Below are 13461 nucleotides of genomic sequence, written 5' to 3'. Positions count from 1 at the left end.
CGTTGGGATTGCTAGCATTCTGGTTGCATTTTGTGATATGGCGATAAGGGGGCGCGAAATTTTTCACCGTCATAAAGGGGGCGTGCCTAAAGAAAATTTGAGAACCACTATTTTAACCCCTGTTCCGGATTTTATACTGTAAGCCTAGGCCATAAAAGTTCAGATCCTGAACTCCAATCACGTCGATATCCAAATCTATGTACGTTACCGACTGGAATTCGTTCACGTGCATTCGAAATTATTCGAAATTCCATGCCCAAATCCTGCTCTAATTTTGCAACAATCGCAGATACAAATCCGTTCCTAATCACGTCCAAATATTCAAATCCGTTTTGTTTTCAAATCTTACGCGAAATCTAACCTCATCTCCCACGTGCGAGGACTTAATCCTAATTTTGGCAGATCCCGCCAGACATGGGGTAATCGCGATTAGTAATCGTAATCGATTACGACGATTACAGCATTTTCAAGTAATCGTAATCGCAATCGATTACATTCGAAAAAATTCCGAAGTAATCGTAATCGTAATCGACTACTTCCCATATCTAATCGATTTCTCTGTGAAAGAACGATTACTTTTTATTTTTGCAAGAACTGTGACATAAACTGAACATTCGTGAACAAGGAAGAGATATTATACCAGGCTCGTGACAGCGCAAACGTCTGATTGTCAAACGCCACAGCTCATTATTACGTCAGAAGCAGCCTATTAGCTTTGCGCGTCATTGCGTAAGAAGTATCCACACTAAATAGATATTCGATGTACAATGTACATACGTCGTACATTAGTGTCATTGTAAGAACAGTAGAACACCCGCCGTGCTGTATATCAGGTTATCAACACGTTCCACACGCCACTACCTTGCAGCAGTATTATTTATCTCCGCTCTGCCTAGTTTAAAATAGTAACTTATGAGTTGATGCTTGGTTATGCTTATGCTTAGTTAAACGCAATTTGACCGTAGCTGCTTGGCGAGCAGTAGGCCTATCTAGTACGTACGTACACCGGACAAAGATTTGAAATTTTGTACTCGTCAAATAAAACATTGCGAATTCCATAACGAAGCAGTAAAAATCAACAGCTGGTGATACATATATATCAGAACCGACCCGTTTTTGCCGTTTCTTGTAACGGCAGCTTGCCGTACAATATCTGTATTAAGTTGAAGGCAGAATTTTATGTTCGCTTCGTCTTATACTCATATGACTCTATACTTGAAACGGGCGCCAATCGTTATTTCACAATTCTTTACTCAACATTGGGACCTGCCGCCATGGCCATAGGCTTATATATCATGTTAGCATGGGTTGTAGCTGAAATCAGGACAAAAACAGCAATTCGTCCCCCGGTCTTTGGCCCCTATAGGGTGGTAATCGCAAGTTGAAGACTGAATTTCGTCAATAATTGCATTATATTACTATTAATTTTTAATCCTCTCTCAGCCCGCGATGGTTAGATTTACCTGTAGAGTTTTCAATCTTGGTGTTTGTCGACTACAACGGTCAGTTACTCCAGACCGATTTCCTGCATTCTGCACCCAATGGCGTGGCAGCCGTGGATTATACCACGGCGCTATCTCGCCACACAATTACCTACATGTAGAGCTGGGGGCACGTAATTCATGATTATAACCTCTGGTATCATGTTATAATTACTTTAGTGTATGTTGTTAATTCGTGACCTCCGGTTTGTTATATAATCCAACACTGTAGTGGCTCAAGCGTATAGCAGACTAAAAAAAACTTTCGTGATACGCACAAACAAATTGTCATGTCTTTATATCTGACTGCATGTCTAGCAACTCAAGTTTTAAATTACCAGGGTCAGTGGCCACATTAACTACAATAGGACTTGAAAACATTTTCATCATGGGCAAAAAAGCAGTCATTCCGTCAATGCAGCCGTTGAACTATCAAGTCAAATGATCTATTGGTTTGATCGTCAGATAGCGTTGTAAAACGTGTTGTAAGACCACCTGCACTTAATTAAGTCAGATGATGAGCAGACTTAAATTTGAGTGACGATCCAAACGCATTTGAGTGTGAGCATACTTTTTGACGTGAGTTGAGTAACGAAATCGTTGCTGAGTAGAGAATCGCTACTCGACAGCAAGGAAATTGGTCTCCAGCCTTAATTATAAACTCCAGATTCCAAGCCAAGCTAGTGTAATTTTTGAATATCAATTTTTTTGTTTCTTCTAAATTGATTTTATGATAGTTTTGTTGGATTTTCCAACGTCAATGGGAGCCGCAAATAGGCTAGCTCGGAGCCGCGGTTGGGAATCACTGATCTAGAGAGGATTTTCAAGTTAATTAGATCTCTCGAAAATACTCTATAACTTATGTTGGTTTATGAAACACTTTTTGAGTCCCCTTCGAGCTCCCTCCCCACCCTATTGGGAAATTTGGGGTGCGGTAATTATGGCCCTGGCAAGAATGCAAATCATTGGCCGCGATAAATTGACCTCTATAAAAATGGTCAATGGGTACATTATGACGTAACAAGAAATGACGCATCTCTTTTAAAGGAAGTTTGTTATCTCATTAGGCCTCTTCAGCGCATTCCATATATTGTCTTCCAACATAGCTTCTAAGATGCAAAATAAATGTAATCGTGAGTAATCGTGATTACTTTTCCAATGTAATCGTAATCGTAATCGACTACTTCCTGATTTTGCTGTAATCGTAATCGTAATCGTAATCGCGTCATTCAGAAGTAATCGTAATCGCAATCGATTACAATCATGAAGTAATCACCCCATGTCTGGATCCCGCCAACAATTACACCTCGCATTGGATTCGATCCAAAGAAAGTCGATGGAATATTTAAACAAAACATCGATAAATACACAAGGAAAACGGCTCTAAGTACGCAGCCACAACCGCGAAAGGCACTCGCGAGACACTAATCCTTCAATTTTGCAATTACAAAAATACGCCGTTGATGGATCGGACAGCGAGGCAGATGCACTGCGGCGCGACAATCACTAGATATATCCGTCGCCGCCTGCCATAACGTCAACTATCATACCGTCGGTCTGCGCTTGATCAATTTTAATTACGCATCTGGGAAATGGGAATCGCCGTTACGTGGCTTACGCCGCCGATGAAAGTCGATATTTAATGTTACCGGGCGATTATCGGGGGTCGTACGCCTGCGATCGCAACTTCACGCAAATCATACCGGGGTCGATATTTTTGTTGTATCAAGGATTTGCGCGTCTATACGCCAGACGAGCAGGCCCTTCTGTCAGCTGGCGAGTTATCTATTATCTGATTAAACGAAAAAAGGTATTCCGTCATGTTTAGTTTTTCGAGATGACAATGTCATAGACGCGAATAAAACTAGTTGATGGGATGTATGGGGATAAGAGACTGCTGATTTTCCCAACACGCGGAAGTTGTGCGCGTAAAGTCACAGACAGATGTTTTCTATTACCTCGTGTTGACGAAGCAATTGTTTGTTTGTGTGCAAACGCGGCTTTGAATAAATAATTAATCCCGCGAAACGGTAAGAGCAGGCAAATTAAGACGGGATTCGGCCATGCGTGCAGTCAAATCAAATACCGATAGGTGTTAGTATTTTGTGTTACGCCAAAGTCAGCAAAGCCATTCGAGAGTTTGTGGCGATGCCTCGTTTTACATTGCACTCTCCGAAAATCGTTAGTGGATGTTTTCTAGGATTCTAGATCTTAAATGGATGATAGGCCATCACGCGATGAAAGACCAAATACGGTAAAACGTAGCTATAGTTGCTGGAAGACACGTAATAATTCTGGGCGCAAAACAACGCAAAGTCTCGGAAGGTGTGTGGGCGGAACAGCGCAAAGTCATTACTAGGTTTAAAGGTCGTGACAATCACACACAAAAGTGAAATGTTATGAAACAGTATCCATTACCAGATAGCGATGATTTCACGCATCCCAGTATCAATCTACGAAGGATTTGCATAGGTTTGCGTGTCCGAATTTGGGAGACTTTTTCAATTGATTATTTATAATCCAAAATTCGATGGGATGTTTATACTGATGTGGAACTTACAGACGATGAGGTTTGCAATCGTGATATACGACGGACTGAAAAGGCATGAGGAACACAAATATATTGCACTACTAACCACTAACTATCAAATAGTATCAATTCACATCGATTGAGCAAAATAAATACGACTGCAACACAACCACTTCCAAAAGTCTTATACAAGTTATTTTGCAAGGCAAGCCGAAGAAGACGTGTCTTTGGAGATCGATGCACACATACTCATACCGTGAAATTTAAACAGAAAATATCCAGACAAGTCAAGAGGAATGTGCCACGATGTTTGGCAAACATGATGACGTCCATAGCCGATGGACTGATTAAATCCAAGTGATGCAGCAATAAGGTAATATTGCACAAGGGCAACGCAATACTTTGACCAAATCGAATGCGATTAATATCATAAGTCAGTAATTTTGCCGGGCGAGTGGATTTTTCATCAAAGAATTACGATAACCCAGTTACAACGTAATTTGGTCACCAGGAAATCGTGGTGTGAGGGTGAGGGGCACCTTACCAGATTTCGCCTGGTGCATTTAACACTGAAAACACGAAATAATGATCATTGGCGGTAGTTGTGTGTGATTCGCGTATTATCGCTAACCATATCTAAATCTAGAAAATTGCCGTTACATATCTCATCAGTGCCGTAATGGGCGGTACGAGTGTATGACGCATGACATATCAGTCGTTTTATCAGCATGATCTCGGCAAATGCGCTGCATAAATGCAAGGATCTTGTCAACCTGTGCTTTGAACTTGTGGTTTTGAACTTTGGAGACCTCTGAAACAACTGAGAGTACGTGGCTTATTTTCATTGCCGAGAAAGCTGAGTGGGGACTGAGTCCAACATTCCGGCGATACCATGCATTAATGAATTTTGCATTATACAAAAGCGACAGTCAGCGGTTGCGACATAATCAGATTCATATACAAAGGATGTGCCTATTGCACGTTTTTTTTTCAACCATATGGACAAACAGCATGCATTTGTAAGATCCTCTCTCCTTATAGGAAGAAAAAGTGCAACATACACAATATACACCGTGCAAACAGATTCGACTTTATAATATATTGGACACGCCACGATGTTTCATTGGCAAAACCTTTGGCATTAGCTAACAATGAAAAATTACATGCCAGTTGATAATAATTAATTGAAAACAAAATTACGGGCTCTTTGTTCCAGCTGTTGTATATTACATTATATTCGTAATAGTTATATTTAATTATACAAATAATAGTCGCCGCCATGATAGCGATGATTAGTGACTGAAAACACGGGAGAGCACATTTATATAGCCTGTAACTTGAGTTCAGATTATATTCAAGGCTTATCATCTCGACCTCGAGCTATATGAATATTTTGATACTATAAAACCAAACACACTAACATCTAATCCTGTAATTAGAGAGGCAAAGAACTTAAGATATTGAAAGCAGGACTAGCGACCAAGAGTCAAGACTTCCATTGGAATTTTTACTTCGTGGAGAAACCATCACCAAGTCAGCGTGAATAGGTCGGGGAGTAATGGAAGCTCAGAATAACGAGGATCTGCCGCAATTTGGTATCATATTTTGAGTAGTAAAGGAAGGAAGGAAGAAACAAGTAAACAAATGTTTAGATATAGCCCAGTTGCGGCGATATCGCAGACTTCGAGTATAGGAGCAGATATGTCCACGGTTGTTAGTAGGAAAAAATGCGCCTTCACCCCGCCCACATACTCAATTTGAATTATTACATTCCTTCCGGGGAAGTGTCACGTCACTGCTGAATATTTATTTGCTGCCACCCCCATTTTCATAGGGCCGTGTTGTATCCGTTAATGTCCCTATTTTATGTCCATAATTTTAGATATTTGGCGTGGAGTCGGCAACACAGTTGAAATGAGGAATTATCATTGTACTTACCCATCACCCTCATAGGTGTTTCCGTCTCTTGTAGTATCCCATTTAATTCAACCTGGCACTTGTATATGCCTTCGTTGGACTTCTTCGCTTCGGGTATTTCCAAACTTCCGTTTTGGTGTATTTTCTGTCTTGCATCGTTCGGCATCGACACCCAAATTTCAGAGGATTCTATTAATTGAAACACAAACTAAATAGGGGCCGAATAACAACAACCTCGAGGGTAATGCGTACCGAGATTGCTTCGACCTCGCCCAGGAAACTTTCGATAGAACCATCTCACATCGAAATCGTCATCGCTACCGAGCACAGTGCACGGAATTATCACCAGTGAGTTCAGCAATGCAGGGATAGGGCGGTTGCGCCTTAGCGACAGTGGTCCTGTAGATAAAATGCGCTGCTGCATTCCCAAAGTTTGCCGCCATGACGCGACCACTTACCAGCCACAGTTATTTTCTTCCTCCAAGACGCAGTATGCAAAAATACACTTTGTGCAACGCAGGCGTATATGCCGCCATCTTGCACTGTTGCGTTGTTCAGGGATAACGAACTCTTCATTGTGACCTGGCGGGGTGTCTCCCTGGTAAGTGAAGAGTGGATTAGATGCTTTATAGCATTATGATGAATTTGAATCATAACAATTTACTTCTACGTGTAACTATTTGTATTTTCGGTGTAAATGCATCCTTACTCGTTTATTGAAATATCCAGTACGTTCATCGACTGTCCGTCAATAAAACTGTTGACTGGTGATTGAATATGGATGGCTTCGGGCGCAGAAGTGGTGTCATCACGATCAGTAAATGACATGTTTTTGTTTCCCGTACTGTTTACTTCTTCAGTCTCAATTGCATCAACCGATTTCGTATCGGAATCGTCGTCTGATACTTCATTAGAAGTCTCAATCGAATATTTTGAATGCAAATACTCCCCCGCGTTGGATTTGTAAGGATTGTACGCGGATTGGAAGACGCTATTTGTCTGTGTTGGATCTTGGTCGTACTCCAAAGGCAGGCCGTCCAGCAGCCACCTTATTGACACGTGATATGCACCGGTGGCTGTGCATGTAAGCGTGACGCTCTCGCCTTGTTGCAGAAGCCGTCTTTCAAATCCAGAAACAATCGACACGGTCGTTGATGAAACTAGAGAAATACATATTCGATGAGATAATAACAGATGGTTCGATACAATTTAGAATAAACGTTACATGGACAGACCGTAAATATGAGTCATTTTCAACGACGAAATAACACGGAACGGTAAGCTAAGCTGCAATTACCCGGATCGCGCAGGGGCGGCGAGCGTTTGACTGGGCTTGATCCAATTTATCTCAAGAGTCAAATTGCATTTTAATACCCTCAACGCTGCAATATGCGATTTGAATGCGATTGCGTTTTTACTGGTGTACGGGCTTCGCAGGGTGCCTTTATTTTGTGCTAGGAAACTTATGAAAATTATGGAAACTTATGAAACTTATGAAAACTTATGAAACTTATGAAAACTTATGAAAACTTATGAAACTTATGAAAACTTATGAAACTTATGAAACTTATGAAAACTTATGAAACTTATGACACTTATGAAAACTTATGAGACTTATGGAAACTTATGTAACTTATGAAAACTTATGAAACTTATGGAAACTTATGAAGATAAAGAGCTCTTGGGTGAAGAGCCGTTCAATATACAATTTAAGAATATCTTCCTATTGAAATGAACCCGATTATTTTCGGCTGAAACACGTCAGGGGTAATCGTCAGTAGCTAGTAGAGAATTAAAAAAAACATTGTAAAGCAACAATCGCAATGATATAATGAATACAAGCCAAATAATCAATCAATTTTAGTTGAAACCGTCCTATATTATAAACCTGACTGGAAAGAAAAAATTTATTACCGTGAATTATACTGGACTCATTCACCTTTACTTTGCTTAAATTTATTTCGAATGCCAAGTGAAAACCGTGGGCGTTGTCAGTGTGAAGTTGGATAACTCGGATAAATTTCACGACCAGTTGTGGAAATTGAGATAAATTCAGTTCATAACAATTAAGTCAGAGCTCTTTGTTATAAGCACGAGAATGGCAAATGTCTGTACAACAACCTCGGTTTGTTCCGGACTATACAGTTCAGTACTATTTTCCGGAAAACCAGAAGTAGATTAGATTCAAAATTGTAAAGCATTGACAAATATCAGAATTAAATTAGAGATTACCAGCATTTCGCTCTAAGTAGACAATTATGTCGGAATCAGGGTATCTGGTATTCTCCTAAATTAACAATGCAATTTACATAAACATTGTTCGTAATTGTGGAAGAATTAAAGCTTCGTCCGGAGAGTTAGCATTTTTATTTAATCTGTTGTGAAAAACAGAGAGTACATCAAAACAATGAGACGTCTACCAGCGCATCTGAGATATTGTGCACATTGCGCAATCTTGAACTTTCCCCGCGCGGCAATCAAATTGGGTCACGTGTTAGCAATTTAGCATATGAAGATTGCGACACAGTCGCGTTTGCTGATTGACGCTGAATTGGTATCTTTGGAAATAATAGTCGACGTCAATGCCACTCAAGTAAAGATAAGCTTAAACTATGCTTTAAGACAACCTTTCCGGTTCGCGATATTATTGAAGATACTCGCGAAGTCGTGATACACTCATATGTGACGTATGAATATGTTGTTACTTATCGTTCCCAATGATTATGATTTTAAAAATTATATGTAGAATTGTAGATAGAATCACCGCACATCGACCAATCATCATATTTTGATGACATTTTGGGTCCGTTGCCCTGGTATTCGTGCGGCCCCGACCGTGCTCTGAAATTCTAAATTTGGCCCTGACACCGAAAAAGTTTGGGAACCACTGATCTAAATTATAATCCGTCGGTGTCGATGTGAAGTTTATTTGTAAAAATATTATTTCTGTCATGCCGACAACCAATATCCACGCGAACTCGGTTTACCAGACATATCGCGTGCCGAGAAGGGTTAATCCAGTTTTGTACGATGCGTTGATTGATCGCAGACATACTGGCGCCTGTGAGACAATGCGGTTTTCAAAACCTCATTGCCTTCCTAATTACCATCAAGAAATGAAGCGTCGTCGATGTTCAAGTTTATAAATTCATATTGCAATCAGAACACTCCCCAGCATTCTCTTATTAGGCGTGCTGGCACTTAGTTACCGCATGGTTTTAAGTATAGTACAAGAAGGCAAAGCCTACTCGCGGTCACCGAATAGGTAAAATAGCTTCGTCAGAGATCACCTCCGTGTGTCTATCGGTGCTGTCAAATCTTCCGGTAGTTTACAGTGTGCTGCTAGCCAAAAAAGGTCGATAATGCTAGGGTGCCGCTGACTATTTTCCATTTACAGAGGGTGCCGCGAGGTTGAAGATTTTGGCAACCACTGGTCTATGTAAATCTTGATTGCCATTATTGCAATCATGATTTAAAAATCCCAATTTGGTATCGAATACCGAGGCAATGGTCTCACAATAAACTTCGAATCTGAATTAATTTACCTCATGTTTTATAAGTTTCATAATTTCCCATAAGATTCATAAGTTTCTATAAATTTCATAAGTTTTCATAAGTTTTCATAAGTTTCATAAGTTTCATAAGTTTTCATAAGTTTCATAAGTTTCATAAGTTTTCATAAGTTTCATAAGTTTTCATAAGTTTTCATAAGTTTCATAAGTTTCATAAGTTTTCATAAGTTTCATAAGTTTTCATAAGTTTCATAAGTTTCCATAATTTTCATAAGTTTCCTAGCACAAAATAAAGGCACCCGCTTCGCAGATAGTCTGCACCTCAACACTTCGTGTCGAATGGATGGCAAAGGGTTTGACGTCTCGCGAATGTAAATCAATGTAAATAGGTCGAGAAATAGGCTAATGGTAATTCGCCCCCTGTGTAGTAACTTGATTTCAATGTACCTGTAGAATTTTATACTATATACAGTATGCACACTACACACCCTACATTTTATTCAATTGCATATACACTACATATGCAGATTTAACCACGGCTTACTGGAGGATAATTGACATTGAGCTTGTCGATTCGATATTTCAAAATTGGGTCAGTGATATTGCGACGAAACTAGCCTTGAAATCTGCATTCAGTTAAGATAGGTGAGATATTTTCTATCGAGGTATTGCAGCAGTCAATTCAAATGTCATAATAAATTGCAGTACGCGATTACTTGTTGCTTGCTCGGGGTGTTAACAACAGAACACAGTACTTTCATTTGATTTATGTTCCAGCATTGCGTATATTATGTACTCAAATAATGCGATTAACGACGATCACCAGATAATCCTTTTCCGTGTTAGTCACGGTACTTAACTGCTAATTATGTCGGCTGCGTGTATTGCGACACAATGACTTCATTTCATTTACTAATTGAGGAATATTTGCCACTGGCGGTTTCCTATTTCGAACCCGAAATCTATACTGAATCCCTATTTTACCTTTTTTTCATTCCGTGCGTATTGATAATTTTGTGTACGTTCTAGCTTATAATTAGCCATCATGTTCCAGACACAATGCCGCAAAAACCACGCTTTTATGCCCAATGAAGACTTTCCGTCCACTAATTACGATGTCTTGATTACGGGTTATTGCGGTGCTTCGCTAGTGATTGAACCGAAATAAACGAGTATCGCCAAATGCATATTATTCTCAACAATGCGGATTTGTCGAATGTGCAAAAATAATTGGTAGATTACATACGACATATGTAAAATATGATATATCATAAACCTCCATCAATAGCATAGCCTACAAGACTTTTTACCACCCAGAAATTTAGAAATCATACATCGTAATCAATCCTACATGGCCGCAAAAATTCTCTAGTCTTGTCTTATGACTGACGGCTGCCCTTTAACAAACGTTGCAGAATTTAATAAGTGGGGAAGGAGATGCATGCTTCCCGGCGGATTGACTTCCAGGGTCACAAGGCGGAAAATTGAATTTCAATTCCGTTATAAGCTTTCAAACCAACCGGCTGGGATATTAAAAATAAGCGATCCGTTTCGCGTGTAGGGTACTTCGGGCATAACTTGTAAAAACATTGGATAATTACATCAAACGGCAGCGCGCGTCCGTTATCATTACTTCAAAGAGTTTGAGGTATGATGAGTTTGCATAGGCTACATGTACCATGCAGACTCGCGAATTTCCTCCCAGTGTCCGTGCCAAAGGCCGTCCAGCATACAGGACAGCAGGTATCATTTCGGAACAGTTATTTGTGTTCGTTTTAACTGTGTTGAACAGTACATGGTGTTACTGTCCTAAACTGTTAAATTCGATAACCGATTTAAATGAAATGATTTTCAAATTGTTCGGTAGTAACACAACGAATACATTTCGTGTTGTTGGCGATACATTAGCTGCGTTGGAATTTTTGTCGCCATGCGAGATCACAGAGTGTGCTTCCACGACAGTGATGATTGGCATCCACTTGATATAATAATAAATTGCAATCTAGTTCGTTTCAAACTAATGCTTTTCGATTAGTCGGTAAGCAATAAGATGTGGAAACGGAATTTGGAATCGAACCAAGATCGGTTGTTCTGTCCGCTCATTATCAAGTGCCTTGGTGTGTGGTCTCAAAAATGAATTTGATGAGTTTATATTTGATAGTTTTACAGCCGATGCTGACGAATGTAATTTTATAGAGTGTCTCTGGTTGAACCGCGTTGTAAGGATGTCCTATGGCCATTTCGACTCCAACAATATATGCTATCACCCACAATACAGCACACATCCCGTTTAGAGTATGCGTCAATAACTTTGCACTAATAATAGTGCGTGATAACTATGTTAACGAAGAAATGTACCGGTTGACTTGAATCCCTTGATTAATTACCAGGTACCCGCGGACGGACTCACTCATTCAGTGACTGATTGCAGTCGGTCATTACGCGCCGGAAATAACCAGCATAATTTGCCACTTATTGGGTAATCCTGACGACCTTTCATAATCCGTGACCAGACCAACGGTTTGGCGCGCATGGCAACAAAATACAATTAGATACGCGTACATTCGCCAGTCGTTCGTTAGTCTGAAGTTATTCCCGTTATTTAGTAAAACTGATGTACGGCTGGCAGGCGATGAGAGCTCGTTTAAATATTCATGAGCCGCATTGTAGACAAAAGTTTGAAAATAACGCGACCCGTTTGCCTGATGAGGACGACATCAAACAGGTATCGTGGTCTATACGCTCATCGCTCATGCTTTCTCAAGAGGAATGAAACTCTCCTGTTTGGTAGAAGCTCCTGACAGGTTTTCGAATTGTGACAGCTAACTTGGCGTTTTCTGTCGTCGGAATGACGTTAGCGAAAGATACATTTATTCTTGTACAATATACACGAAGCAATCGGCACTGAGCGTTGGTAGAAAGACGTTTGATAAAGTCCGTGCGGAATTAACTTATTGGCATAATCTAACATTGTACAACGATGGTGAATTTGGAATTCTACCAACTTGCACGAAATTTGTAGCGACACACCAAGCGCCTCTATCGCTACGCAAAGGTCGCGCAGACCGTGTTGATATTATTTTCTCACAGTTGCAAGTTACCTGGCACTTGATTTGTTGCAGTTCAAATTTCCCATTCGAAATTAAGTGTCCATGGGAAAAGTATAATCGAAAGAATTGAGTTCGGAAACATCCAGAATCATAGTTTAACCCAATGCTAAGCGTGGGCGTCTTGTGTTTCGCGCTGCATCGGTGTCGGATCACAACTACTTCGCAAACACGAGAAGTATTTACACCACCTGCTGTTACAAGGACTAGTAATCTATATATTAGCGTCAATTACCTAATTTAGGCGGAAGACGCGCCTCTAGAAGTTCGAGTGTGGTTTCGCCACCTTCCAGTTACCTTTACTTCATTAAGGTTTTGTCTATGACGGCTTTTCGACTGATATTGCTGCCGCGTAGTATACGCTTATGAATTGTGTCGTTTAGCACTTGCTAACGCGACTTGATTTATTTGAAACATCATTCAACAGCACTATATTCCAAGGGTGTTTCAACCATAACAATGCGGGCAAGGTAAGCCACGATATGTTATGAGTCATTTTTTTCGGATGAACGGCCTCAGTTGACTCTGCTATCACAGACTTATGTTCTTACGCCCGACAACAATAAGCATAACATTTCCCCACCGTCACCTAGCATCTGTCGAGGAAGGCCTTATTGCAGAGTAAAATCCGATAATTTTACCCCAACGCTTCGCGGCGCCGTGGATGATCTCATGATTGTGGCTTCGAACCAGGAACGCCAATTTTCGGCTACACATAAACACATGAGGTTGCGTGTAGTAGCGTGATTCAAATCATAGGTTAAAAGGAATGTTAACACAGCCTCAAGCGCTTTTAGTACTAGTGCAATATCATCAGTCGACTCCGACTTTTTAGTATGCCACTGATCTTCATCGCGACATGTTTCCGTACCAGCATTTTCAAGATATGTAGATAGAAAAATATGCGACATCAA

The 13461-nt window shown here is 40.3% G+C and overlaps 1 protein-coding gene across 1 annotated transcript in view; it reads right to left on the bottom strand.

Moving 5' to 3' along the window:
* The window catches only part of LOC145441395 (uncharacterized), a 38061-nt gene that overhangs the window by 22167 nt on the left and 2433 nt on the right, over positions 1-13461 (bottom strand). Inside the window, exons 2-5 of the mRNA XM_080319248.1 lie at positions 6638-7088; positions 6387-6526; positions 6181-6327; positions 5950-6117 (exon numbers count right to left, since the gene is read on the bottom strand). Coding sequence (XP_080175374.1) covers positions 5950-6117; positions 6181-6327; positions 6387-6526; positions 6638-7088 — 906 coding nt within the window. The remainder of the gene's footprint in view (positions 1-5949; positions 6118-6180; positions 6328-6386; positions 6527-6637; positions 7089-13461) is intronic.

The sequence above is a fragment of the Botryllus schlosseri genome, chromosome 6 (genome assembly GCF_051294905.1).
Source record: "Botryllus schlosseri isolate E-star chromosome 6, Bs_hap1, whole genome shotgun sequence".
Taxonomy (NCBI): domain Eukaryota; kingdom Metazoa; phylum Chordata; class Ascidiacea; order Stolidobranchia; family Styelidae; genus Botryllus; species Botryllus schlosseri.
The sequence above is the reverse complement of the archived record's forward strand: the minus strand, read 5'-3'. Positions and strand labels throughout refer to the sequence as shown.